General features: G+C 46.1%; 1 protein-coding gene across 1 annotated transcript in view; it reads left to right on the top strand.

Moving 5' to 3' along the window:
- timeless (timeless circadian clock) overlaps nucleotides 1–27,853 on the top strand; it is a 55,902-nt gene that overhangs the window by 17,497 nt on the left and 10,552 nt on the right. The window contains exons 10-25 of the mRNA XM_070869714.1: nucleotides 478–565; nucleotides 5,474–5,650; nucleotides 6,200–6,417; nucleotides 8,280–8,383; nucleotides 12,222–12,391; nucleotides 16,137–16,262; nucleotides 17,675–17,826; nucleotides 19,331–19,428; nucleotides 19,530–19,650; nucleotides 20,074–20,275; nucleotides 21,091–21,236; nucleotides 21,616–21,704; nucleotides 22,927–23,050; nucleotides 23,719–23,801; nucleotides 24,169–24,311; nucleotides 26,102–26,321. Coding sequence (XP_070725815.1) covers nucleotides 478–565; nucleotides 5,474–5,650; nucleotides 6,200–6,417; nucleotides 8,280–8,383; nucleotides 12,222–12,391; nucleotides 16,137–16,262; nucleotides 17,675–17,826; nucleotides 19,331–19,428; nucleotides 19,530–19,650; nucleotides 20,074–20,275; nucleotides 21,091–21,236; nucleotides 21,616–21,704; nucleotides 22,927–23,050; nucleotides 23,719–23,801; nucleotides 24,169–24,311; nucleotides 26,102–26,321 — 2,261 coding nt within the window. The remainder of the gene's footprint in view (nucleotides 1–477; nucleotides 566–5,473; nucleotides 5,651–6,199; nucleotides 6,418–8,279; nucleotides 8,384–12,221; nucleotides 12,392–16,136; nucleotides 16,263–17,674; nucleotides 17,827–19,330; nucleotides 19,429–19,529; nucleotides 19,651–20,073; nucleotides 20,276–21,090; nucleotides 21,237–21,615; nucleotides 21,705–22,926; nucleotides 23,051–23,718; nucleotides 23,802–24,168; nucleotides 24,312–26,101; nucleotides 26,322–27,853) is intronic.

Raw genomic sequence — 27,853 nt, 5'->3', positions numbered from 1 at the left:
TGGAACAGTGCAGGAGACCAAGGATGGAGATAACAGAGTGGGAGTGGAGCGGGGAATTAAAGTGACAGGCGACCGGAAGCTCAGGGTCACACTTGCGGACTGAACGGAGGTGTTCAGCAAAGCGGTCACCCAATCTACACTCGGTCTCCCCAATGTAGAGGAGACCACACCGTGAGCAGTGAATATAGTATACTAAATTGAAAGAAGTACAAGTAAATCGCTGTTTCACCTGGAAAGAACCTTCCTTCTGTTCCTGCCCCTCCATCCCCGTGAGGAACCTTGGGTATGGACTTGTATCGGATCACTCGTGTCCCCCTATCCTTTCCCGACAAACATTGCTGTTTTATTTCACCCTTAGGCGAACAAATCGTTGACCCAAAAAAGGAACAAATACTGTGTGTGCACTATTTTTCTCAAGTGATAGCTTTTTTAAGATGTAATTGCTTGTCCACCAAGTGTGTACTTTATTTGTTCCAGGCATTCTCGTTTTGGGGGCACATACCTCATACAAGGCTTGAAGTCGATTGCAGACCGGGATGTTGTTTGCCACATGGGTGTCCACAAAGTGAGTGAAAGCGTTAAAGGCGTGTGTGCGCGCGTGTGTGCGTGATTTTAAAGCAGTTTGCTAGTGCTGTTGGGGAGGGTTTAAATTAGCTTGGCAGGGGGATGGGAACCAAAGCAAAAATGAAGAACGTGAGTTTGAAGGACAGAGGAAACAAGCAGGAAAAAAGGGTAACGTCCATATTAATTGGAAGAGTTCATAGAATGGTTAAGGGATGGGTTCCTTGAGCAGTATGTAACGGAACTAACCAGGGTGCAGGCTATCTTAGATCTGGTCCTGTGTAATGAGACAGGATTAATAAACAATCTCCTAGTAAAGGATCCCCTTGGAATGAGTGATCATAGCTTGGTTGAATTTCAAATTCAGATGGAGGGCGAGAAAGTTAGATCTCAAACCAGCGTACTAAGCTTAAATAAAGGAGACTACAGAGGTACGAGGGCAGAGTTGGGTAAAGTGGACTGGGAAAAAAGTGTAGGACGGTTGATGAACAGTGGCGTACATTTAAGGAGATATTTCACAACTCTCAAAAAAATATATATTCTAGTGAGGAGGAAAGGGCTAAGTAAAGAAATAAAGGATGGTATCCAATTTAAAAACAAGGGAATACAAAGTGGCCAAAACTAGTGGGATGACAGAAGATTGGGAAGCTTTTAAAAGCCAGCAAAGAATGAGTGAAAAAATGATTAAGAAAGGGAAGATAGACTATGAAAGTAAACTAGCACAAAATATAAAAAGAGATAGCAAGAGTTTCTACAGGTATATAAAAAGGAAAAGAATGGCTAAAGTAAATGTTGGTCCCTTAGAGGAAGAGACTGGGGAATTAGTGATGGGGAACATGGAGATGGCAGAAACTCGGAACAAGTATTTTGTATCAGTCTTTACGGTAGAGGATACTAAAAATATCCCAACAGTGAATAGTCAAGGGGCTATAGGGGAGGAGGAACTTAACACAATCACAATCACTAAGGAGGTGGTACTCAGTAAGATAATGGGCCCAAGTTTCGGCCTCAGTTGCTCCTGATTTTTTGGAGCAACTGGTGTAGAACGGAGTATCTTAGAAATTCAAATTCTCGGCATTTAGTTTGCTCCAGTTCTAGTCAGTTAGAACAGTTTCACTTTGGAACAGAATTTTTTTTTTCAAAAGGGGGCGTGTCCGGCCACTTACGCCTGTTTTCAAAGTTTCGGCAGTGAAAACTTACTCCAAACTAACTTAGAATGGAGTACGTGAAGATTTTTGTACGCTCGAAAAAACCTTGTCTACACTTTAGAAAATCAGGCGTAGGTTACAAATCAGGCGTAAGGAATGGGTGGGGGGGGGGGATTTAAAGGGAAGTTTACAAACATTAAACACTTCAATTTTACGAAGAGTCATCATCAATAATAAATGATAAATACATCAATAAATCAACCAATAAATCAATCAAAAAATTAATTAAAAAAAAATTAAAAAAAAATCAATAAATAAAACATTTTCTACTTACTGACCGCAGCACCGGGAGTCCTCCAACAGCGTGCTGGGACGCCCCCCCCCCCCAGTGTGTCTCTGTCAGTGTCTCTATCTCTCTGTCTGTCTGTGTGTGTCTCTCTCACTCTGTCAGTGCCTGTGTTTCTGACAGTGAGGGGAGGGGAGGGGAAGGATGGGGAGGGGGGGGTGGAGGGGAGGAGGGGTGGTGGAGAGGGGGAGGGGGGGTGAGAAGGGAGGGAGGGGAGGGGGAGTGAGAAGGGAGGGAGGGGAGGAGGAGTGAGAAAGGAGGGGAGGGGGGAGGAGAGGTAGGAGGAGGGAGGGGAGGGGGGGAGAGAAGGGAGGGAGGAGAAGAGAGGGGAGGGAGGGGTGGGGGGGTGAGAGAAGGGAGGGAGGGGTGGGGGGGTGAGAGGAGGGGGTTGAGAGAAGGGAGGGAGGGGAGGGGAGGGGGTGAGAGAAGGGAGGGAGGGAGGAGGGGGGGTGAGAGAAGGGAGGGAGGAGGGGGGATGAGAGAAGGGAGGGAGGGGAGGGGGGGTGAGAGAAGGGAGGGAGGGAGGGAGGGTGGGGGGGGTAGAGGGGGTAGAGAGAGAGAGAGAGAGAGAGAGAGAGAGAGAGCAAGAGAGAAAGGAGAGGGGGGAATGAACGGCTTCGAGCTTAGACTTACCGGAGTGACAAGTAGGTGGCGTCGGGGTCGGGAGCGCGGGTCGGGGCGGAGGGGAGGGGAGGGGAGGGGTCAGTCGGTCGGGAGGGGGGGGGGGGGGGGAAGGTCAGGAGCGGAGGTCAGGAGCGGGGGGCGTTGGGAGCGGGAGTCAAGTCGGGTCGGGTCCGGTCCGGAACAAGCAGGAGCTGGGCGTGGGGGGCTGCGTGCTTCGGGCCCCCCCCACACAGTTTTGGGCACCTGGAGCTACTGCACATGCGCGCCAGGTCGGGGCTGCGCCGTTCTAGGCGCGGCCCGAAACTTTGGCCCTATGGGACGAAAGGCGGATAAATCCCCTGGACCTGATGGCTTGCATCCTAGGGTCTTAAGAGAAGTAGCGGCAGGGATAGTGGATGCATTGGTTGTAATTTACCAAAATTCCCTGGATTCTGGGGAGGTCCCAGCAGATTAGAAAACTGCAAATGTAACGCCCCTATTTAAAAAAGGAGGCAGGCAAAAAGCAGGAAACTATAGACCAGTTAGCCTAACATCTGTGGTTGGAAAAATGTTGGAGTCCTTTATTAAAGGAGCAGGACATTTGGAAAAGCATAATTCGGTCAGGCAGAGTCAGCATGGATTTATGAAGGGGAAGTCATGTTTGACAAATTTGCTGGAATTCTTTGAGGATATAACAAACGGGGTGGATAACGGGGAACAAGTGGATGTGGTGTATTTGGACTTCGAGAAGGCATTTGACACATACTGCACAAGATAAAAGTTCACGTGGTTGGGGGTAATATATTAGCATGGATAGAGGATTGGCTAACTAACAGTGAACAGAGAGTCAGGATAACTGGTTCATTCTCGGGTTGGCAACCAGTAACTAGTGGAGTGCCGCAGGGATCAGTGCTGGGACCCCAACTATTTACAATCTATATTAACGACTTGGAAGAAGGGACTGAGTGTAATGTAGCCAAGTTTGCTGACGATACAAAGGTGGGAGGAAAAGCAATGTGTGAGGAGGAGATAAAAAATCTGCAAAAGGACATAGACAGGCTAAGTGAGTGGACAGAAATTTGACAGATGGTATATAATATTGGAAACTGTGAGGTTATGCACTTTGGCAGAAAAAAAAATCGAAGAGCAAGTTATTATTTAAATGGAGAAAGATTGCAAAGTGCCGCAGTACAGCGGGACCTGGGGGTACTTGTGCATGTAACACAAAAGGATAATATGCAGGTACAGCAAGTAATCAGGAAGGCCAATGGAATCTTGGTCTTTATTGAAAAGGGGATGGAGTATAAAAGCAGGGGAAGTCTTGCTACAGTTATACAGGGTATTGATGAGGCCACACCTGGAAAACTACGTACAGTTTTGGTTTCCACATTTACGAAAGGATATACTTGCTTTGGAGGCAGTTCAGAGAAGGTTCACTAGGTTGATTCTGGAGATGAGGGGGTTGACTTATGAGGGAAGGTTGAGTAGGTTGGGCCTCTACTCATTGGAATTCAGAAGAATGAGAGGTGATCTTATCGAAACATATAAGATTATGAGGGGGCTTGACAAGGTGGATGCAGAGAGGATGTTTCCACTGATGGGGGAGACTAGAACTAGAGGGCATGGTCTTAGAATAAGGGACCACTCATTTAAAACAGATGAGGAGGAATTTCTTCTCAGGGTTGTAAATCTGTGGAATTCGCTGCCTCAGAGAGCTGTGGAAGCTGGGACATTGAATAAATTTAAGACAGAAATAGACGGTTCATTAACCAATAAGGGAATAAGGGGTTATGGAGAGTGGGCGGTGAAGTGGAGCTGAGTCCATGATCAGATCAGCCATGATCTTATTAAATGGCGGAGCAGGCTCGAGGGGCCGTATGGCTTACTCCTGCTCCTATTTCTGATGTTTGCTCGGCTCCGTACCACACCAGGTGATGTGTTTCTCTGTTGCAATAAAAAAAAAACATAATTGCCAACAAAAAAATTTGTTTCAACTGTGTCTTTGACATCGCAGAAATCTGTCACTGTATTCAGAATCTCCAGAACAAGTTACTGAGAAATCAGACAACGATTGTGTTAGAAACTGAGTGCACACTCTTCCCCCATAGGGGGACAGACCAGTTGCCCAAGGCCACAGAACTTGGGCAGAGGTCGGTAGAGCCAAGGCTCACAGGCACCCCCGTCTCCCGAATGTGCAGTGGGCATGGGTACTGCTGGAGTCTAAAGCATGCAGCTAACCTGCGCAGAATACTGGTAAGCTTACCTGGCCAGAGCCACCCGTCTAGGGCATTAGCTTGCATGATTATCTGGAACTGAGTGTGAAGATCCATGCCCCCAGTGATAGCTCTACTCCTCCAAATTTCATTAGTGAGCCAGGCTGGCTGGTCCATCATCATCAACAGTGCCCTGGGGTACTGCAGACCTGTCTGGCTCAGATACGATTACAGAGTCTGTCACATAGTATTGACTTGATTCCAAACTTCCATCACCAGGCCGGTTGTCTTGAAGCCATCTTCATCTCGGATACCTTGCTTCGATTTACTTTCTTTTTTCTCCCTTGCCCCTCGACCGAATAGTCAATTTGCGAGCACTTTTATTTATGCTATTCATATATTATCCTATTACTGAATCTCTCTTTGCCTTGAAGGACACTCAAAATGAATAGAAGACTTTAAAATATATATTATTGGCTGCATAGTATGTCCATTGATGCTCTTGCCCTTATTGTGTTGAACCAGTTGTAACACATTTATTTTTCACTCTACAACTTAATCAGTTTTGACATTTCATTTTTTAATTCTACATTTTATCTTAGTTTAAAAATTACAGCCATGACTGTGGCAAGAAGATCAACAAAGTCCATAAAAGGAAGCAAGCAGCGAAAGAGGTGGTGAGCAAAAGGCGCTCTGCTCTGAATGTGAGGCTGTTCCTGAAGGAATTCTGTGTCGATTTCTTGGAGAACTGTTACAACAGGCTCATGTATGTGGTGAAGGTAAGTTTTATGAGATGCAGGGCTAAGTCACAAAGGAGCACGAGAACCCTTTTCCTCCTCCAGGCGATTTAAATTTTAAAGAATAGCTTGTTCAGCAGTATACATAAACGGTAGACATAAAGAGGCTTAGTTTCCTGTTTCAGGTAATAGGGCATTCTCAAGCGAGTGTGGGAATCCTGCCTCTACGAAGTAAAGCTATATTCCCAGCAGGAACTAGCTTCAAATTGGTTTAAATGCTTTTGGGATCCTTTTAAAGCATGCTAGCTGAGATCCTCCCTATTATCAGTGAGACTTGAGCATTCCGGTGAGGCAGGTGCTCATAGATAGAGCTGGGAGAGGCCATGTAACTCTCGGGTGAAGAGCACTGTGCCACCTGTCTTGGAGAGGTGAGCTGGAGATACTCAGATCAGAGGCAAGTATAACTCGGTTTAAGTTAGTCGCCACGGGCAGGCTTGACTGAAATAACATGACTGGAAGATGCGATTAAACAGGAATTGCGCGCGCACACAAAGACGTTTAATATATCGGTGTGTGCACTTTTGTTTATAGGACAGCCTTATTCGCGAGAAAGCACAGCAGCACGATGAGACCTACTACCTGTGGGCCATGCCGTTCTTCATGCAGTTCAACAGGGTGTACAGGTTCCGCCCTGAGCTGGTGTCAGAGACCGTCAGCATTCGAGCGTTTCACTTCGTGGAGCGCAATGTCACCAACTACTACGAGATGATGCTGACTGACAAGGCGGCGGCCAGTTCCTGGTCAAGACGGTACGGTGAACTAATTCCATCATTTGAAGCGATGAGACTGCTGGGTTTATCGACCATTTCTATTAACGTTATTGGTGGAGATGAACTGTCGGACACACTTAGTGACTCCTGGATTCTACGCTACTGCATTTACCATATGTTATTTATTTTTTCTCTTCCAGTTTTATTCCAATTTCTTCATTTACTCTTCCTGGATGTGGTCCCACAGATGCCAGCTGATCACTGGTACATTGCCCAAGCGGGAAACCTGACTTTTTTTCCTATTAATCCAGGGTTGGTCCATGCAATTATTGTGCCTCCAGTGCTGTCCTAATATTAGTTCATTCAGCATGGTCTGGATTGAACCTGGGATCTTCTTGGGTTCATGGCTCAATTCCGCACCAGACAGTGCATGTACTCACGGAGCCATTGGGACAGCATTGACTAATTACTTTTGACTCTACGTTACAACTGTCTCCCTGACTGTAACATCACCTGCCATTCTGTCCCTTCTATAATACAGCTTCAAATACAGAGCAAGCTCTGGCTGCTGAAGCAAGTTTTGTGATGGTAAATCTTTGCCTCATTTGTTAGTGCCAAAGTACAATTTCTCTAAATCTTTCTGCACTCCCAGTAACCGCCAGGGTGAAATTAGGGAGACATAAGAACATAAGAATTAGGAGCAGGAGTCGGCCGTTCGGCCCCTCGAGCCTGCTCCGCCATTCAATGAGCTCATGACTGATCTTCTATCTCAACTCCACCTTCCTGCCCTATCCCTGTATCCCTTGATTCCCTTAATATCCAATCTGTCTTCATTATCTTTGTCCGTGCCTTTGTTACCTCCAGATTTGACTATTCCAACGCACTCCTGGCTGGCCTCCCACATTCTACCCGGCGTAAACTTGAGGTCATCCAAAACTCGGCTGCCCCGTGTCCTAACTCGCACCGAGTCCCGCTCACCCATCACCCCCTGTGCTCACTGCCCCGTGTCCTAACTCGCACCTAGTCCCACTCACCCATCACCCCCTGTGCTCACTGCCCCGTGTCCTAACTCGCACCGAGTCCCGCTCACCCATCACCCCGAGTCCCGCTCACCCATCACCCCCTGTGCTCACTGACCCCGTGTCCTAACTTGCACCGCGTCCCGCTCACCCATCACCCTCTGTGCTCACTGCCCCCGTGTCCTAACTCGTACCGAGTCCCGCTCACCCATCACTCCCTGTGCTCGCTGACCCGTGTCCTAACTCGCACCGAGTCCTGCTCACCCATCACCCCCTGTGCTCACTGCCCCGTGTCCTAACTCGCACCGAGTCCCACTCACCCATCACCCCCTGTGCTCACTGACCCCGTGTCCTAACTCGCACCAAGTCCCACTCACCCATCACCCCCTGTGCTCGCTAAACTAGATTTCCTCCCGGTTAAGCAACATCTTGATTTTAAAATTCTCAACCTTGTTTTCAAATCCCCCCCCATGGCCTCCTCACCCCTCCCTATCTCTGTAACCTCCTTCATCCCCTACAACCCTTTGAGATATCTGCCCTCCTCAAATTCTGGCCTCTTGAGCATTCCAAATTTTAATCTCTTCACCATTGGTAGCCGTGCCTTCAGCTGCCTAGGTCTCAAGCTCTGGAATTCCCTCCCTAAACCTCTCCGCTTCTCTCTTTCCTCCTTTAAGATACTCCTTAAAACCTACCTCTTTGATCCAGCTTTTGGTCATCTGACCTAATATCTCCTTATAATGCTCCTGTGAAGCACCTTGGGATGTTTTACTACATTAAAGGTGCTATATAAATACAAATTGTTGTGTCTGGTTGTACCCTGTTACATCACTTAATATGCAACAAAAAAGTTATACTTCAGTTAAAACAATTATTTTCTTTCAGAATGCACCTAGCACTGAAAGCTTACCAAGAACTACTTACTACAATCAACGAGATGGACTACTCCAAGGATGAAAATCTGAGAGAGAGCGCCAGAGTTATCAAATGTAGGAATTCTTTTTTTTTTTAAAGTGCCATAAAAGTCCAGTATGCAGGACCAGAAAACTTGTAAAATGGAATCCCATCCCCTCCCCTTTAAGCCGTTAACTTCTGCTTTGATATGGTTCCATGGGATGTTCTCTGGTACCTAACCCAAATGCCCTTTATTCATGTAAAAGCAAAATACTGCGGATGTTGGAATCTGAAATAAAAACAGCGAATGCTGGAAATCTCAGCGGGTCAGGCAACGTCTGTGGAGAGAGAAACAGAGTTAATGTTTCGGGTCGATGACCCTTCGTCAGAACTGCCGAATGTTCGAAAAGAGAACGTTCTTAAGCACTGAAAGGGGGAGGGGGAAGAAAGAACAAGAGGGAAGGTCTGTGATAGGGTGGAAGGCAGGAGAGATTAGAGATAAAAGGGGTGATGGGCCGAATTGAAATGGTAATGATAGAGGTTAGAAAAAGGTTAATTTAGAAAGGGTGTGAATGGCGGGGTAATGACCAGCTGCCATTATAGACAAAGAGAGAAAAAAGGAGAAAGAAGAAAGAAGGAAAAAAACTAGGGGTGGGGGAAGGGAGCCAAAGATGGCCAGAGGTTATGATCTGAAATTGTTGAACTCGATGTTGAGTCCAGAAGGCTGTAAAGTGCCTAAACGAAAGATGAGGTGCTGTTCCTCGAGCTTGCGTTGAGCTTTGTTGGAATAGTGTAGGAGACCGAGGATGGAGATAACAGAGTGGGAGTGGAGAATTAAAGTGACAGGCGACCGGAAGCTCAGGGTTACACTTGCGGACTGAACAGAGGTGTTCAGCAAAGCGGTCACCCAATCTACACTCTGTCTCCCCAATGTAGAGGAGACCACACCGTGAGCAGTGAATATAGTATACCAACTTGAAAGAAGTACAAGTAAATCGCTGTTTCACCTGGAAGGAGTGTTTGTGGCCCTGGATAGTGGGAAGGGAGGAGGTAAAAGGGCAGGTGTTGCATCTCTTGCGCTTGAACAGGAAGGTGCCGTGGGAAGGGGAGGGGGTGCTGGGGGTGACTGTGGAATGGACCAGGGTGTCACGGAACGCTGAGAGGGGAGTGGAAGATTTGATTGGTGGTGGGATCATGCTGGAGGTGGAGGAAATGGCGGAGGATGATCCGTTGAAAGTGGAGGCTGGTGGGGTGATAGGTGAGGACAAGGGGAACCCTGTCGTGGTTCTGAGAGGGAGGGGAAGGGGTGAGAGCAGAGATGCAGGAAATAGAACGGACACGGTCGAGGGCCATGTTAACCTCGGCGGAGGGGAATCCTTGGTTGAGGAAAAAGGAAGACATGTCAGAGGCACCAGTGTGAAAGGTGGCGTCGTCAGAGCGACGGAGACGGAGAAACTGGGAGAACGGGATGGAGTCCTTACAGGATGCGGGGTGGGAGGACATGTAGTCCAGGTAGCTGTGGGAGTCAGTGGGCTTATAGTGGATACTGGTCGAAAGCCTATCCCCAGAGATGGAGGCAGAGAAGTCGAGGAAGGGAAGGGAAGAATCGGAGATGGATCATGTGAAGGTGAGAGAAGGGTGGAAATTGGATGCAAAGTGAATGAAATTTTCTAGTTCAGGGCGAGAGCAGGAAACGGCACCGATACAGTCATCAATGTACCGGAAAAAGAGGTGAGGGAGGGGACCCGAGTAGGACTGGAACAAAGAATGTCCCACGAAAAGGCAGGCATAGCTAGGGCCCATGTGGGTTCCCATAGCAACACCTTTAATTTGGAGGAAGTGAGTGGAGTTAAAGGAGAAGTTGTTCGATGTGAGAACAAGTTCAGCCAGGTGGAGGAGGGTGATGGGGGATGGGGACGGGTTGGGCCTCTGCTCGAGGAAGAAGCGGAGCACCCTCAGGCCGTCCTGGTGGCCCTTTATTCATGTGTGAGCCTAGCCCAGGCATTGTATGGCCCACATTGCGGCATGTGTCTTGATCCTGCTGCAAGAGCGGCTCAAAGGGTATGTGCTGGTGTCTCTCTCTGTGCATAGCAGACTGCCAGCATTTGGATTGTTTCTTTGCATAACTCATTAGGTGACGCTGCATGTCTTGTGGTTTGTTGTTGCCAGTATAACATGTTGAGCCCAGGGCCCATGCAGCGCCATTGCAGATTTGGGATCAATTCAATGTTCAGTTCAGTTGCTTCGAACTCCTGGATTGTCCCAGCTCAGACTGGGCAGCGCAAGGTAATAGCAAGCAAGGTGTAGGTTAGGAAATTTAAAAAAAAATCAAGGTTCGCATTCCTGATTGCCATACAGAAGTGTCCGTGGGTTTGTCTGTAATACAAACTGGAGTTGAAGAGCCTGCTGGCACTCCCTGCTGAGACTCTCGTGTGAATAATGGGCACTTTGGCAAGTACTGGAGGTGCCAGTGGGACTGTACCCCAGCGAGGAGTTCGGAACACCTTCAGGAGAGGAGGAGGGAGGGGGGAAAAAAGATCAGAGGGACACAAAGCGTTGAAAGAAAAACTGCAAGTTACATGCTTCCATTGCTGGGCCCTGTCTGGTTTTTTAACTTTGCAGCAGTCGGCAACCCTGATCCTCGTCCTGCCATCAGTCCCAGCCCTGCTTGTGTGGCCAGTCCTGATACGGCTCCTTCTACCACTTTGTGGTGGGTTTGTGGGAGCTCCCTCAAGTCACTGCTTAGAAATGTGGCCCTCAGCCAAATGTTAATGAGCGCCCCTGTTGGGGCCTTTGCAGCTAGGATTGACCCTGTGCTTGCCCAATAGCCACACTTGCCAGGAGAAGTCACTGGATCGTGATCAGGAGCAGGAGCCCAGATTATTTTTTGCCAGGCGGCTCTTCAACTGTAGTTTGCATCACATGGCTACTTCCAGTAGAGACTGCTGTATAGCAGTCAGGAATGGGATGTTTGGCTGATTTTCCTCCTTCCTAAGCCACATTTTGATAGATAACAAACTCCCCAGAGACCAGGGCGTTCTTCCTTGAGCTGTGTGGCTCAGTTCCGCTCTAAGTACTGCATTTATTAGCTGAGCTATTGAGGTCGAGCCAGCATAAGATGTAAATGATAGATTTCCCTGTTGCTATAAGTCTTGCCTTAGTGCGACCTATGAATAATACCACAAAATGCTAATGCCCCACCACAAAGGCTCGAGGCATTCTGCTTCAGCTGTGAGGCCAAGTGAGTCCGTCAAGAGGAGGTTGTTCCATGTACAATACGCAGCCACAGTTCGAACTAAAACTGGTGCCATGTATCTCGATCCTGCGCGATGACACTCTCGTGTCACTTGAGGTGGCTGTGTTTGCAGTGTGTGGAGGTCATGATGGGGGAGAAAAAAAAATCAAGCAGAAACCATGTTGCTGTAAGCTCTTTGGGAGAGTAGCTGTGATCCAAGGTTACAACGTTTCATCTTGAAATTCTGTCCTTTTTGTTTTGTACATCTGTAGTTCTATTTTATAAAGATTCAGTGGAAATTTGTTTAGTTGTTCTCCTTTTGCAAGCTAGTCCCTGTGTGCTTCATCAGGTTATGCCCACGCACTCTTTTTCTTCTTTTCCCTTCCCCTTTATTCCCCGACTGAGTTACTTATCTCAGCTGTGCCACGATAGGGAAGTGCCACATGGTACCAGCCAATTCCTCACAGGGATGGTGCCCTTCCTGTATGCTCTTTACAGCTATATTGATGGTGGTGTGCTAGGAGGACGAGAGAAGCTGGGATTGTTCTCCTTGGAGCAGAGATGGTTAAGGGGAGATGGTGGAAATAATGTACACAAAAGGGGTTACTTTGGAAAAACCTGAATATCAAAGAACACACATTTTCATTTGTAATCTGCATATCCAATTAGCTGATGATTCTATGTTGTGCTATTTTCAGGTAATATCTTCTATGTTATGGAGTTCCGGGAGTTATTCTTAACGTTATTCCGAAAATACGATGCAACCAAGCAACCCAAGTCGTTCCTGAAAGACCTCGTCGAAACTACTCATCTTTTCATCCGGATGATCGAGAAATTCTGTAAAGGCAAAAATAACCTTTTTGTGCAGGTAATGTTTGTGTCTGGGTTACACATTGTGCTTCTACATTATCTGAAACTCTAAACCGATGGCTATAGCTTTCAGAGCAACTTTGTTTTATTCCCTTTCCCGAAGGTGCAGACTCTTTTCTGGGGTGTGGGCCCACAGGTGCGGAGTATAGAAACATAGAAAATAGGTGCAGGAGCAGGCCATTCGGCCCTTGGAGCCTGCACCACCATTCAATATGATCATGGCTGATCATGCAACTTCAGTACCCCATTCCTGCTTTCTCTCCATACCCCTTGATCCCTTTAGCCGTAAGGGCCACATCTAACTCCCTTTTGAATATATCCAACGAACTGGCCTCAACAACTTCCTGTGGTAGAGAATTCCACAGGTTCACAATTCTCTGAGTGAAGAAGTTTCTCCTCACCTCGGTCCTAATTGGCTTACCCCTTATCCTTAGACTGTGACCCCTGGTTCTGGACTTCCCCAACATCGGGAACATTCTTCCTGCATCTAACCTGTCCAATCCCGTCAGAATTTTATATGTTTCTATGAGATCCCCTCTCATTGTTCTAAATTCCAATGAATATAAGCCGAGTCGATCCAGTCTTTTTTCATATGTCAGTCCTGCCATCCCGGGAACCAGTCTGGAGAACCTTCGCTGCACTCCCTCAATAGCAAGAATGTCCTTCCTCAGATTAGGAGACCAAAACTGAACACAATATTCAAGGTATAGCCTCACCAAGGCCCTGTACAACTGCAGTAAGACCTCCCTGCTCCTATACTCAAATCCTCTCGCTATGAAGGCCAACATGCCATTTGCCTTCATCACCGCCTGCTGTACCTGCATGCCAACTTTCATAGAAACATAGAAGATAGGTGCAGGAGTAGGCCATTTGGCCCTTCGAGCCTGCACCACCATTCAATAAGATCATGGCTGATCATTCACCTCAGTACCCCTTTCCTGCTTTCTCCCCATACCCCTTGATCCCTTTAGCCATAAGGGCCCTAACTAACTCCCTCTTGAATATATCTAATGATCTGGCATCAACAACTCTCTGTGGCAGAGAACTCCACAGGTTAACAACTCTGAGTGAAGAAGTTTCTCCTCATCTCAGTCCTAAATGGCTTACCCCTTATCCTTAGATTGTGACCCCTGATTCTGGACTTCCCCAACATCGGGAACATTCTTCCTGCATCTAACCTGTCCAGTCCCGTCAGAATTTTATATGTTTCTATGAGATCCCCTCTCATCCTTCTAAACTCCAGTGAATAAAGGCCCAGTCGATCCAGTCTCTCCTCATATGTCCATCCTGCCATCCCGGGAATCAGTCTGGTGAACCTTCGCTGCACTCCCTCAATAGCAAGAACGTCCTTCCTCAGATTAGGAGACCAAAACTGAACACAATATTCCAGGTGAGGCCTCACCAAGGCCCTGTACAACTGCAGTAAGACCTCCCTGCTCCTATACTCAAATCCCCTAGCTATGAAGGCCAACATACCATTTGCCGCCTTCACCGCCTGCTGTACCCGCATGCCAACTTTCAATGACTGATGAACCATGACACCCAGGTCTCGTTGCACCTCCCCTTTTCCTAATCTGCCACCATTCAGATAATCTGCTTTCGTGTTTTTGCCACCAAAGTGGATAACCTCACATTTATCCACATTATACTGCATCTGCCATGCATTTGCCCACTCACCTAACCTGTCCAAGTCACCCTGCAGCCTCTTAGCATCCTCCTCACAGCTCACACCGCCACCCAGCTTAGTGTCATCTGCAAACTTAGAGATATTACACTCAATTCCTTCATCTAAATCATTGATGTATATTGTAAAGAGCTGGGGTCCCAGCACTGAGCCCTGCGGCACCCCAATTGTCACTGCCTGCCATTCTGAAAAGGACCCGTTTATCCTGACTCTCTGCTTTCTGTCTGTCAACCAGTTCTCTATCCACGTCAGTACATTACCCCCAATACAATGTGCTTTAATTTTGCACACCAATCTCTTGTGTGGGACCTTGTCAAAAGCCTTTTGGAAGTCCAAATACACCACATCCACTGGTTCTCCCTTGTCCACTCTACTAGTTACATCCACAAAAAATTCTAGAAGATTTGTCAAGCATGATTTCCCTTTCATAAATCCATGCTGACTTGGACCGATCCTGTCACTGCTTTCCAAATGGGCTGCTATTTCATCTTTAACAATTGATTTCAACATTTTCCCCACTACTGATGTCAGGCTAACCGGTCTATAATTACCCGTTTTCTCTCTCCTTTTTTTAAAAAGTGGTGTTACATTAGCTACCCTCCAGTCCATAGGAACTGATCCAGAGTCGATAGACTGTTGGAAAATGATCACTAATGCATCCATTATTTCTAGGGCCACTTCCTTAAGTACTCTGGGATGCAGACTATCAGGCCCCGGGGATTTATCGGCCTTCAATCCCATCATTTTCCCTAACACAATTTCTTGCCTAATAAGGATTTCCTTCAGTTCCTCCTCCTCTCAAGACTCTCGGTCCCCTAGTATTTCTGGAAGGTTATTTGTGTATTCCTTCGTGAAGACAGAACCAAAGTATTTGTTCAACTGGTCTGCCATTTCTTTGTTCTCCATTATAAAGTTACCTGAATCTGACTGCAAGGGACCTACGATTGTCTTCACTAATCTTTTTCTCTTCACATATCTATTCAATGACTGATGTACCATGACACCCAGGTCTCGTTGTACCTCCCCTTTTCCTAATCTGTCACCATTCAGACAATATTCTGCCTTCCTGTTTTGCCACCAAAGTGGATTAACCTCACATTTATCCACATTATACTGCATCTGCCATGCATTTGCCCACTCACCTAACCTGTCCAAGTCACCCTGCAGCCTCTTAGCATCCTCATCACAGCTCACACCACCACCCAGCTTAGTGTCCTCTGCAAACTTGGAGATATTACACTTAATTCCTTCGTCTAAATCATTAATCCTCCGGTTCCTTACCCACATGGTTATTATTCATCTGCGAGTCTTGACAGTGGATATTGGCTGACTGTTTGGCTGGAGGGGGCATCACAGCCAAGCCTAGTCCTGTCCTCCCTGATGTCCAGTCAGGAAATTGGGCTCATTTTCCCAACCAGTTGGCTGAGGTCAGATAATTCTGCACAGACCAAGAATTACTGAATGTGCCTCAGTGCCATGCGGTCCATCGGCCTACAGAGTTATTGGAGGAATTTACTGTAAAGCACGTTTCTAGTGCTGGACCTGTAGGACGCATGCGTGCCTGAGGGGCTCATCAGTACTTCCCCCAGATGCTATAGCTGTATTTGTAAGATGAAGATGAAATCAAGAACAACAACAACTTGTAATTAACATAGTAAAACACCCCAAGGCACCTCACAGGAGCATTATCAGACGAAAATTGACACCAAGCCACATAAGGAGATATTAGGACAGGTGACCGAAAGCTTGGTCAAAGAGGTAGGAGTGTCTTAAAAGAGGAAAGAGAGGCGAAGGGGTTTAGGGAGGGAATTCCAGAGGTTGGGGCCCAGGCAGCTGAAGGCACGGCCGCCAATGGTGAGGCGATTATAATCGAGGTTGTTTAAGAGGCTAGAGTTGGAGAATCGCAGCGATCTTGGAGGATTGTAGGGCTGGAGGAGGTTACAGAGATGGGGAGGGGTGAGGAGGCCATGAAGGGATTGGAAATGAGAGACTTTGGTGTTTTGTGATGAGTTGTTGCTCCTGATGCAGCTGTTTGATTATTTCCTGTTTGTTGAAACAGAAAAAGAAACTCAAAAGGAAGAAGACAAAAGCAAAGAAGCTTGCTGCTGCTTCATCAGAGAGATCCGAAGAAGAACTCGAGGAAATGTGGAAAGTAACATTGGAGCAGCTCGGCAAGTGTGCAGAGGTACATGCCTAATAGAAAAGCAATGAGCTGAGAGCCCCTTCGAATAGGCCATTGTAACGATCAGTGTTGCTGAAGAACCGACAGATCTATTTGTTGAGGAGCTGTAGTCAAGAGTTGGAATGTTTCTCCACTGGCATAAATCCAAGCATGATCTGTTTTTTTTAAATTAAATTTTCTCCCATGAAGGGTCCGACGTGAGCTGGAGTTTCACAGACATTGGCTGTCCTCCAGAACCAAATCTAAATGGCCCTTCTTCATTTCTGAGTTTAGACAGTGTGTGTCAGCAGCATATTCATCCAGGGGAGGTATAACAGTCGAACTGGATTGTGTCCATGCATGACCTTACAGCAGAGATCACTGGCTAGTGATCCTCCTGGTGCACTGAGACTCATTGTGGCGATCTGTGATCAGCCCACTCAACACAGACCAAGGATCGAACCGGGTCTGTATGGTGCTTCCGGTGGTTGACTGGGACATAAGATTAAATAAAAGCAAGAGCTTGCATTTCTATCGCGCTTTTCACTACCACAGGACACCCCAAAGCGCTTCACAGCGATGAAGCACTTTTGAAGTGTGGTCACTGTTGTAATGTGGGAAATGTAGCTGCCAATTTGTGCACAGCAAGCTCCCACAAATGTGATAAATGACCAGATAATCTGTTTCAATGATACTGGTTGATGGGTAAATATTGGCCCCAGGACACCGGGAGAACGCCACTGCTCTTCTCCGAAATAGTGTCATGGGAGCTTTTATATCTGCCTGAGAGAGTAGATGTGACTTTGATTTAACGTTTCATTTGAAAGACGGCACCTCCGACAGTGCAGCATTCCCTCAGAGGGTCTTCCTGGTGTATATGCTCCAGTCTCTGGACTGGGGCTTGAACCCACAACCTTCTGACTTGTGTGGAGAAACTATTTTTGCACCGAGGGTTGTGAGACTGAAGTGCACTATCTGAGTTGGTGTGTAAATCAGAGACCATGTCGACATTTAAGAATAGGTTAGACAAGTGGTTGAAGGAAAGGGGGATAAAGGAATATGGGAACATGGGATTAGGAGTTAGGACTTCTACTTGATTGGGCTGAATGTCAAAGTGAAGTGCTAGCACAAATCCATGCCTCACCACTAGGTGGTGCTGTGCCTTGGTATTCCACTGCGCTGCCTGGCAATAATGTTTTCTTTAAAAAGCCAAATGCATTTCCCACAACCAAGCAGGTGGGTGCTTGGCATCTAACGTTCTGTACTCCTGACGTTGTCCTCCCTGGCAAACATGCCGGCTTTGAGCTGTGCCATAATTATTTTTTTCACATAAGGTGGTTAACTTCCTGAGCCATCTCCTCCGAATCCACCCCAGTGTACAATGTCCCTGGTTTCCCGAGCTGATTAATTGAATGAAGCATGCGTTTGTTTTCCAGGATCAAGCGCTTCTCCCTGAGGACGTTATTCCATTTGATGCTGCTTCAGAAATCCCTGTGGAGGAGCAACGAGCTGAAGCCATGATTCATATTCAGGACGCACTCCTGTCTGGCAAAGCTGCAGAGGCCCTCTTGCTTCTCCGAGCCGCACGGTAACTATTTGTTCGGAGCTTTGAAGGACTAATAAAATCCTGAATAAACCTACCTTGTTACTAAGTGAAGCTTGATTTGTAATTTTGACCTGTCAAATAATACCACTTCCTGCTTGCTTTTTATTTTTGAGGTCTTTGGGTACGATTTATATTTTTATCTCTTTCCATTTATCTGACCTGACACACAACCCAGCCAAGAGAGTAGGCACAGAACCTGCTTCCAGACTACAATAACTTGTATTTATATAGCACCTTTAATGTAGTAAAAGGTCCCAAGGCGCTCCACAGGAGCGTTATCAAGTAAAACTTGACACCGAGTCAAATAAGGAGATAATGGGTCAGGTGACCAAAGGCTTGGTCAAAGACTTTTAAGGAGGATCTTGAAGAAGGAGAGAGAGAGGTTTAGGGAGGAAATTCCCGAGCTTGGGGCCTAGGCAGCTGAAGGCATGGGCACCAATGGTGGGGTGGAGGATGCACAAGAGGCCAGAGGTGAAGGAGTGCAGAGATCTCGGAGGGTTGTAGGACTGGAGGAGGTTACAGAGATAGCCAGGGGCAAGACCATGGAGGGATTTGTACACAAGGATGAGAATTTTAAAATTGAGGCATTGACGGACCAGGAGCCAACGTAGGTCAGTGAGCACAGTGGTGACTGAAGGGCATAACTCGCCTCTGTGATCTTTCACTTTTTTTTTAATCCTCTTTTTTTCTCTTTCCCCCCCCCCCCCCCCCCTCACTTTCTGGGAGTTACTGCAGCTTCTTGCTGAGTCAGGAAGTGAGCGGAGCTGCACTGGATCCTGGGTTTGACCTTGCCCCATGACTCCTACCGTCTAAACGTACACGAGTGACTTGGATTCCAGTACCATTCATGTGTTTTCTTTTCCCAAATTGAAGCTGCAACCATAAAATTGTGATATGGCTTTTATAGCACACTTGATGACATTGTATCCAGGAAATAGTTACGTAATCTATTGAACACTGTCAATTGACAACTGACTGCTATGGAGATTTTTTTGTGTTCTTTTGTCCACTGGAAGCAATTTGAAAGCTGTATGTAAATAGTAATTTTAAATGTGAACTATTGACGTCAAGCATTTCTCATTCTCATTACTTAACGTGCGCTGTAACTGAATGAAGTCCATGATAAGAGGCTGTGTAATATCATCAGTATTGAATTATGGCACTGACTGCAGCCAATCAGCATTGCAGTCACTCCTGAGTTAATGTAATGTCCATGTACATTGGATTACAAATGTTGATTTAAGAGAGGTAGAGGAAAGGAGCTGGCTGGTACATTGGGTTAGCATGCTGTCCTTTCTATCTTGGGGTTTGGTTTTGAATCCAGGCAGATGGCTGTATGTGTAAAATGAGTTGGAGCAGTCTGAAGCAAGTTCCAAATTGCCCTAATTTCTCACTAACTTGACAATCTCACTCAGACCACAAAATGAGTGGTGATCTCTATAAGGGCACTGTGCAATGATTGTTAATCTGATGTTTGTCCCCACAGGGAAGTGTGGCCTGTAGGTGATGTTTTTGGGTCTTCTGACTTGCGGCTTGAGGAAGAGTCCCAATTACTCCGACAAGTACTGTTTGCGAACTTACCGAGTAAGTATTTTAGCCGCTGTCATCTTGCTGTTCGCGGTTTTGAAAATCGTTTTGAAGCCCCGTCCAAATGCTTTCTCTCTCTCTCTCTCTGCGTCCCACAGGGCAGCCTGCTGTCGAGGTCGAAGAAACCGAGGAATTCCGAGCTGAAGAAATAGAAGAGGAAGAAACTGAATCTGTGAGAGTTACAGAAAGTGAATTTAATTTTCTGGATTATCTCAAGAGGTATAACATTCCAAAAATTCTTTTTTCTTTAATTAAAAATTATTCTCACTGTGGCTGAACCTGCTTTTGCACAATCCCCTAAAGCCTCTGCATGGGGCGTTAAGCCATTAAGCCGACTTTAAAACATAAATATGATGTGGGGGTTAGCACACGCACTCCTTTCACTTCTGGGGCAAAGGTTTGAATCGAGGCTGGACTGTTCGGAGTAAACCCCTTTGCCTGCTAGTTGTAGGAGTCTCTAGTGAAATCAAGCTTTGGCAGTCCCAATGATGGGCAGGAACCCATGGCACAAAACATATCCACAAGCTGGCTTGAAATTGACCATCTCAGTTGGGCAGCAGTGATGGCTTGTTTGGGAAATGGAGAACAGTAAACCCTGTGTGCAATTCTCTCTCTCACCATCCTTTTATCGGTTGTGTTTAGGTTCGCTAATGCTGGTATCGTGAAACCGTACATTCTCCTGCTGAAGGACTACCGGCAGAACAGTGCTCACACCAACCACTGCATTGTAAAGCTGCTCTATCGGGTAGCATATGATTTGAAAATGGATACTCTTCTTTACCAGCTGTCGGTATTCCACTTATTCAATCACATTCTGGGAGATCCAGCAGCTAGCGCGTACCAAGTAAGTTGAATTGTCATAGTTGTGTGGTAATTACTAGTTGGTGATTTTTTTTTAAAGAATTACTGTAGCATGCCATAGTGTCATATTATTTTGGAGCACTGCCTGTGCTCGCTGACCTACAACAGAAAAATTGTTTTGAAAATTCGGATTCAATTAAAAATATTGCTGGACAATGTACAATGTATTAAGTTGCCAAATTATCAGTCTTTCTATAACATTCCTGAAATTATATTAGAGTATTTCAGTTTTGGTTCGAGTGCTCTCTGTAATGGTTTACTGGTTTACCTATTAGAATGGGATAAATATAACGATTTGTCTTGAGTGTAGCTCTTTTTGGTGTGAATAATCCCAAGGCAAATTAACCACATTGCTGTTTTAAGCGAATTTTGCATGCTCTATCCCAAGTAATTTAGATACCCATGTACCTGCTTTGGTTGCTAAAAGGTCCATTAAAATTCTTCCCCATTCTCCCTTGTTTTCTCGGGTACATTTCCAGGAGTGCCCACAGCCCTCCAGTGCCTCCTCCAAGTAGGCATTCTTTCTTTGTGAGCTGAGTCACTGAGTGTTGGTAAGGAGATGTCACACTGAAGCCTGATCCCCTCCTTGCCTGACATCCACAAACAGGCAATTTTTATAAGGGTCGCTGGGCAGTGATCAGGATTACCTCCCCTCCCCCAGATCAACAAGATCTCCTTCTAATTACTACCGGAGTTAAATCCAGAATTGTGGTCTGAGAACCCATTCAACACTCTCATCAATCGCGACAAGACGATTGCATTCAGCATTTAATCTCTCCTGTTTTTTTTTCACAACAGGAGCTGGTGAAGTTCTCCAGATATGTCCTGAACAGATTCTTTACTTTAGCTGCTAATAATAGCAAGGCTTATGTGGAACTGCTTTTCTGGAAGAATTTTGCAACCATTCAAGAAATGACTGAGGGCTACAGGAAGGATGAGCAAAGGCAAGTTAATGAGCATGAGAGCTTGGGAGGTATTCGGTCTTTAGTACTGTGCTGAAACTGCCTGGTCCCCCATAACGATCAGTTAATCTGCTGGTTGAGATGCAAAGGCCATTTCGATAGCAATGGCAATCCTTATTTTTATATGGACTATCTCATCCTCACTGTGGCCTGTGTGGACTTGAAATGATCGATCATTCCTAGAATGTTTGGTTGCCAAAGTGGATTGGGCTGCTGAGGTTTTGTGCTTGCTGACCACATGCGTGGTGCATTCCTTCTGTTAATGGAGTAGAAGAGGCTGGGATTGCAGAATAGTCCACAACAGGCATAAACACAACATTCTTTTGCAGATGTGATGACGAATGTTTTTGACTTTTTACAGTGGAGAAAATAAAAGAGCTCCAACATGGTCATCAGAGGAAGAGGAGGAACTTGAAACACTGTATCTAAGATTCAAAGAGGAAGAAATAGGTATGTGTTGTGTTTGGGTTATTTCTGAATATAGCCCACATCAAGTGTGCAACTAACTTCCCCTGCCCAACAGTTTTATTTCAAGTCCAGTACATCGAATCTTACAGCACAGAAGGAGGCCATTTGGCCCATCATGCCTGTGGCGGCTTCTTTGAAAAAGCTATCCAAATAGTCCCACTCCCTCCCCCCCCCGCCCCCTGCTCTTTCCCCATAACCTTGCAAATTTTCCCCCTTCAAGTACATACACATAAAAGTTTTATACGAGTGGGGTTTACGATTCAGATTTCTCATACAAACAATATTTAATGGCTTCAGAGGGAAGCTGATGATTACAGATACGTACTTGGAATGCAAAATATAAGAACATAAGAAATAGGAGCAGGAGTAGGCCATACGGCCCCTCGAGCCTGCTCCGCCATTTAATACGATCATGGCTGATCTGATCATGGACCCAGCTCCACTTCCCTGCCCGCTCCCCATAACCCCTTATCGTTTAAGAAACTGTCTATTTCTGACTTAAATTTATTCAATGACCCAGCTTCCACAGCTCTCTGAGGCAACGAATTCCACAGATTTACAACCCTCTGAGAGAAGAAATTTCTCCTCGTCTCTGTTTTAAATGGACTGCCCCTTATTCTAAGATCATGCCCTCTAGTTCTAGTCTCCCCCATCAGTGGGAATATCCTCCCTGCACCCACCTTGTCAAGCCCCCTCATAATCTGATACGTTTCGATAAGATCACACCTCATTCTTCTGAGTTCCAATGAGTAGAGGCCCAACCTACTCAACCTTTCCTCATAAGTCAATCCCCTCATCTCCAGAATCAACCGAGTGAACCGTCCCTGAACTGCCTCCAAAGCAAGTATATCCTTATGTAAATATGGAAACCAAAACTGTACGCAGGATTCGAGGTGTGGCCTCACCAATACCCTGTATAACTGTAGCAAGACTTCCCTGCTTTTATACTCCATCCCCTTTGCAATAAAGGCCAGGATTCCATTGGCCTTCCTGATCACTTGCTGTACCTGCATACTAACTTTTTGTGTTTCATGCACAAGTATCCCCAGGTCCCGCTGTACTGCGGCACTTTGCAATCTTTCTCCATTTAAATTGTAATTTGCTCTTTGATTTTTTTTCTGCCAAAGTGCATGACCTCACACTTTCCAACATTATACTCCATCTAGGCATTATGTTGCATTATGATCTTTCCTACCTTTTACAGATAAAGATGTCATTGACTGTATCATGGAACACATTAAAAATGACATGAGGACCAGAAAGCAGATTGCTGCCAAACTCGTCCAGATGAGCTTGGTGGACAGTATAAAAGATGTCAAACGTGCCAAGTAAGTGTTTGTAGTGTTGTTTGGCTACTAAAGTGATAGTCTATGGAATCTTGGCAGTCAAGAGTTTCAAAAGTGACACCAAGCAAATTAGCACTGTTGACAAACCGACCACAAGCTGAAAGCTTGCAGTGTCATTTGGCTCAAGGGGATGGTCATTTCTCTGGACTTGCCTCTTACTCTCTTCACAGTTTCTTCAGTATAAAGCTTAATTGTTCCATGGGCACTTTTTACCATTTGTATGGAGCTCCATGGTGGAGCAGTAACACATGAGTTTGCACCCATGGTTGTTCACATACAGGGTTACTTGTCCGACCTGTGACGTGGAAGGGCGAGGCCAGGTGCTTTCTCAAATGGAAGGGAAATTTGAGGGTAAGTTGCACCAAGCTATTCTTGATCACATCCAAATGGCTAATTTTTGAGCAGAATTGGTAGAGGGATGAAAACGTGTTATTACTTGAGGGCAGGGGTGGTGTGGATCTCAGGATGGAAGGAAGGGGAAGGAAGGAGATAAAGAATGTGTTTTCCCCCCCATCTCCCTTAATCAGTTTCTTCAACCTGTCCCTATGGGGCTTTATAATGGGCAAAGCTTTTATAAACCAAGGTGTGGGAGATGTATGGCTACTGTGTTTTGAGATTACTTTGTAACTCCTTGCTTTTGCTGTTTTAAGGAAGGGAACTAAGATTGTGCTTTGGAGAGAGGAGCAGGAGATGGAGCTTGAGACGTTGTTTGTGGAGTTCAGAGGATCAGATGGTAAGTTGTTTTTGCTGCTCATGTAGGCAGCTGGAATTCATTTGCTTGTGTCATTCTTGAAAAGATATTGAGATCATTAGACAGTAATGAGGAATAGGAACCCTCGCCCCCGTCTTTCTCCACCACAGAGCCAATTGTCGAGGCTATTCTGTCACCACCAGCTGAAAGTTTATAACCCGGTGCAAAACGGAGCAAATCTTCACTCTGTCAGCCCTGTATGGACTTAGTTACTCATTGCCTTAACCAGTTGAACCTCTTTAAAATGATTTATTCGACATTCATGCTGTGTAATGAAAACTCAGTGATTTGTCCATAAACCCTAGAGCATTGTAATCCAATTGATGAAAGTTATCTCTTTTATTTTAAGATGTCCTTGGTAATATCATGAAGAATGTAACCTGCAAGCGATCCAGAGCCAGGATTATTGAAAAGCTGATCAGTATGGGCCTTGTTTCCGATAGAAAGGAACTCTACAAGAAGAGGAGGAAGCTCACAAAAGCAGGGAATCAGGTACCCTAGTGTTTCTGTACAATCCCAAAGCCTCGGTTGACTTAAGTTTTTGTTGTGGTATTATAGTGGAAATAGGATGTGCTATTCCCATGTAAAATACAGTGAAATAAAACCATGATCTGATCATTGGAGCCTGCCTTTGCTGTCTGCCATGTCACCTGTAAGTGGTCCCCAAGATTTGCAGCATATAAAATGAGTGCAGTGATCTGAAGAATGGGGTGGGAAATTGCCAAAGGCTTTAATTTTCTACTTGCATGTATCCATGCCCCATTTCCTCAACCAATAGGCCAATATGTAACAAGCTGCTCAGAAGCATAGAAGTGAGCTGGGGTGACTCTCCTGGTAAGGGAATCGCCTCCAGTCTATGCCTTTAACTGTGCAGCGAAGGTTCACCAGACTGATTCCCGGGATGACAGGAATGACATATGAAGAAAGACTGGATTGACTAGGCTTATATTCACTGGAATTTAGAACAATGAGAGGGGATCTCATAGAAACATATAAAATTCTGACGGGATTGGACAGGTTAGATGCAGGAAGAATGTTCCCGATGTTGGGAAAGTCCAGAACCAGAGGTCACAATCTAAGGATAAGGGGTAAGCCATTTAGGACCGAGATGAGGAGAAACTTCTTCACTCAGAGAGTTGTGAACCTGTGGAATTCTCTACCACAGAAAGTTGTTGAGGCCAGTTTGTTTGATATATTCAAAAGGGGGTTAGATGTGGCCCTTATGGCTAAAGGGATCAAGGGGTATGGAGAGAAAGCAGGAATGGGGTACTGAGGTGAATGATCAGCCATGATCACATTGAATGGTGGTGAAGGGCCGAATGGCCTGCTCCTGCACCTATTTTCTATGTTTCTATGTAACTGAGAGAAGGGTTTATGAGGGGGGGGCTGCTCTTTAAATGTTTTCTCATGAAATTAATTGAAATCATGGCACAGTTACTGGAATGGTTCCACTTGCAGTTTTGACAAAAAAAAAAGTAAATAAAAGATATAATGGCTGTTAGGAACAGGATTAGACCATTCAGCCCCTCGAGCCTGCTCTGCCATTTAATTAGATCACGGCTGATCTGTATCTCAACTCCATTACGCACCTTCGCTCCACAACCCTTGATACCCTTACCAAACAAAAATCAATTGATCTCAGTCTTGAAAGCTCCAATTGACCCCCCAGCACCCACAGCCTTTTGGGGAAGAGAATTTCAGATTTCCACCACCCTTTGTGAGGAAAAAGTGCTTCCTGATTTCGCCCCTGAATGACCTGGCTCTAATTTTAAGGTTGTGTCCCCTTGTTCTTGATCCCCCCGCCTGAGGAAATCGTTTTTCTGTACCGACCCTATTGAATCCTTTTAACATTTTAAATCTTCTATAATCCAAAGAATACAAGTTGGTTTGATTGAGAGTCAGATCTTTAACCTCCCCCAGTAATTAACTTTTAGTTCTGTAGAATCATGCTGGTTTTGAGTAAAGTTAGTCTGGAATCTATTCTTTTTTATTTGGGGGAATTTTCGGCGTCAATACTTAAATTTAAAGTGATTTCTGGGACCTCCTGTCAGAGAGGATTCTGCTACTCATGCCCGCAATAGAATTTAGTTGATCTGTTTTCAATATGTTCTTTTCGGAGCTCAAAATTTAAAATGGTTTTTAAAAGTATTAATGAGCACACTGACCTATTTGGGTAAACGGGAATTTTGCTGATTCTGTGTTGCCTCGAAAGAAAATGTCTCTGAAAGGCAGCCGACTTTCCCTGCGCTGTAAGAAGCTCTCACTATGAATTGTTATTTCAGGGGGAAGAGGACTTCCTAAATGATCTGGGATGTGATGCTGTGCAGGTGTCGTCCGAGGAAGAGGCTGAAGTGGACGAAGATGACAGTAGTGAGGATGAGCGGGGAGAGCTGAACACTAAATCCAGACCAAGATGCGCTCCCAAAGGAGATGGACCACAGATGGGCGAAATGGCGCCTGACCCAGCAATCCCGAGTCTGTGCTGCAAGCTTCAGCAGCAAGGTCATTTCTAAAATGAAAACTCAGTCTTTCAAGTTGGTTTTGTGCCAAGGTTTGGAAAAAAAATTCACTGTCCTCCTGTAGGATGGGGCAAACAGAGCTAATGTGGCTTTATTCCTTCATTTGAACTGCTAAATAAATCTCGGAGTTGGGTGGGGTGGAGGAGAAGAGAAAGTAGTCACAGGGCTGGAGGAGAGGAAGAAAGGGTTATTACTGGGTTGTGCAGGGGGTTTGCACACTGGCCTTTCAACTGTGCGGTGTGGGTTTGGTTCCAGTATTTGGGCAGTCTCTGTCCAAGTGGGGTAGGCGTGGATCCATGTCACCAAATTGCCCTAATTGACACTCAAACTGGTAGTTTCACTCAGACCACAGGATGCAATAGGGGACGCTCTTCTGAAGCTGGGGCAGAATAGTGGGAGCTTTATTCTGCATCTGTTCATGCTACATCTGACTGCTTGGCACCGACACTGGGTGCCTGAAACAGAAAAGTGTTTCATTCCACAACACTGATACCCCTCACCTTGATGCAAAATTCATCTAACGAAATGTACTTTGCACAACTGAACACTGGAATGATGATTTTTTCCAGTGCTTAATTGTAGTCATCATCATCATAGGTGGCCCCTCGAAGCGAGGATGACTTGCTTCCACGCCAAACAAGGATGAGTTCACAGGTGTTTCAATATTCCAGATCCCGAACTACATCCTGAAGGGTGGAAGATGCCTGTGGGTGGATTATTTTAACGTGGGGTGACCGTTGCACACCAGCCACCACACGGGGCTTGACAGAGCGAGGTCTTGGTCCAGGGGCAAGGGTTAACCAGGACGACTGGAGACCAGCTCTGCTGCACGGACCCAGTGCGCACACATATCGCAGTGTGGGCTGACCCGTGCTGCCCCTGGGCCCCTGGGCCTGAACTCGCGCCTCTCCTGGGCCCCGATCACATCTCTCCACAATATCTCACCGCTCCTTCGCCCCGACCTCGCCGCTCCTGCTATTTAATTGTAGTATGATATCAATGTAAGCATGGGTGGTACTTGTGATAATTGGATTGTAGTAGCTGAAAATCTTCCCAATATATTTAGGGCTGGAAATTACCCTCTGCCCCGTTTGGGGCGGATAATTCAAATTAAATGATGAATTACCGCCAGGATAGATGGGGCAGAGAATGAAGGAAACTTCGGCCCTTTTGTGTACAAAAATGAACGGGACAGAAGAGAGTCGGGAGCGGGGCGGAAGGCGGGCGGTGTCATTTAGCGCCGCGCTGAACATGTCAGCGTGACACGGACGTGCCGCATCACGCTGGAGCATCGCAACGTCCCTCCTCTTTACTTAAAGGTGAGGGACGCTGCGAGGCCGAGTGAGGACTCTGTTGCGCTGGGGGGGTCGGGGGGTTTGGCTGGGCTGCCTGTTGAATCAGCGGTCGCCATTGTCGGGCCGACTCCGGAGTCAGCCGACTATTTAAAACAAAATGGCGACCGCGGCAGTTCGCCCTCCCCTTTAAGGGCAGCTGCACCGCCCAACCACCTGCAGC

The sequence above is a fragment of the Pristiophorus japonicus genome, chromosome X (assembly GCF_044704955.1).
Source record: "Pristiophorus japonicus isolate sPriJap1 chromosome X, sPriJap1.hap1, whole genome shotgun sequence".
NCBI lineage: Eukaryota > Metazoa > Chordata > Chondrichthyes > Pristiophoridae > Pristiophorus > Pristiophorus japonicus.
The sequence above is the reverse complement of the archived record's forward strand: the minus strand, read 5'-3'. Positions and strand labels throughout refer to the sequence as shown.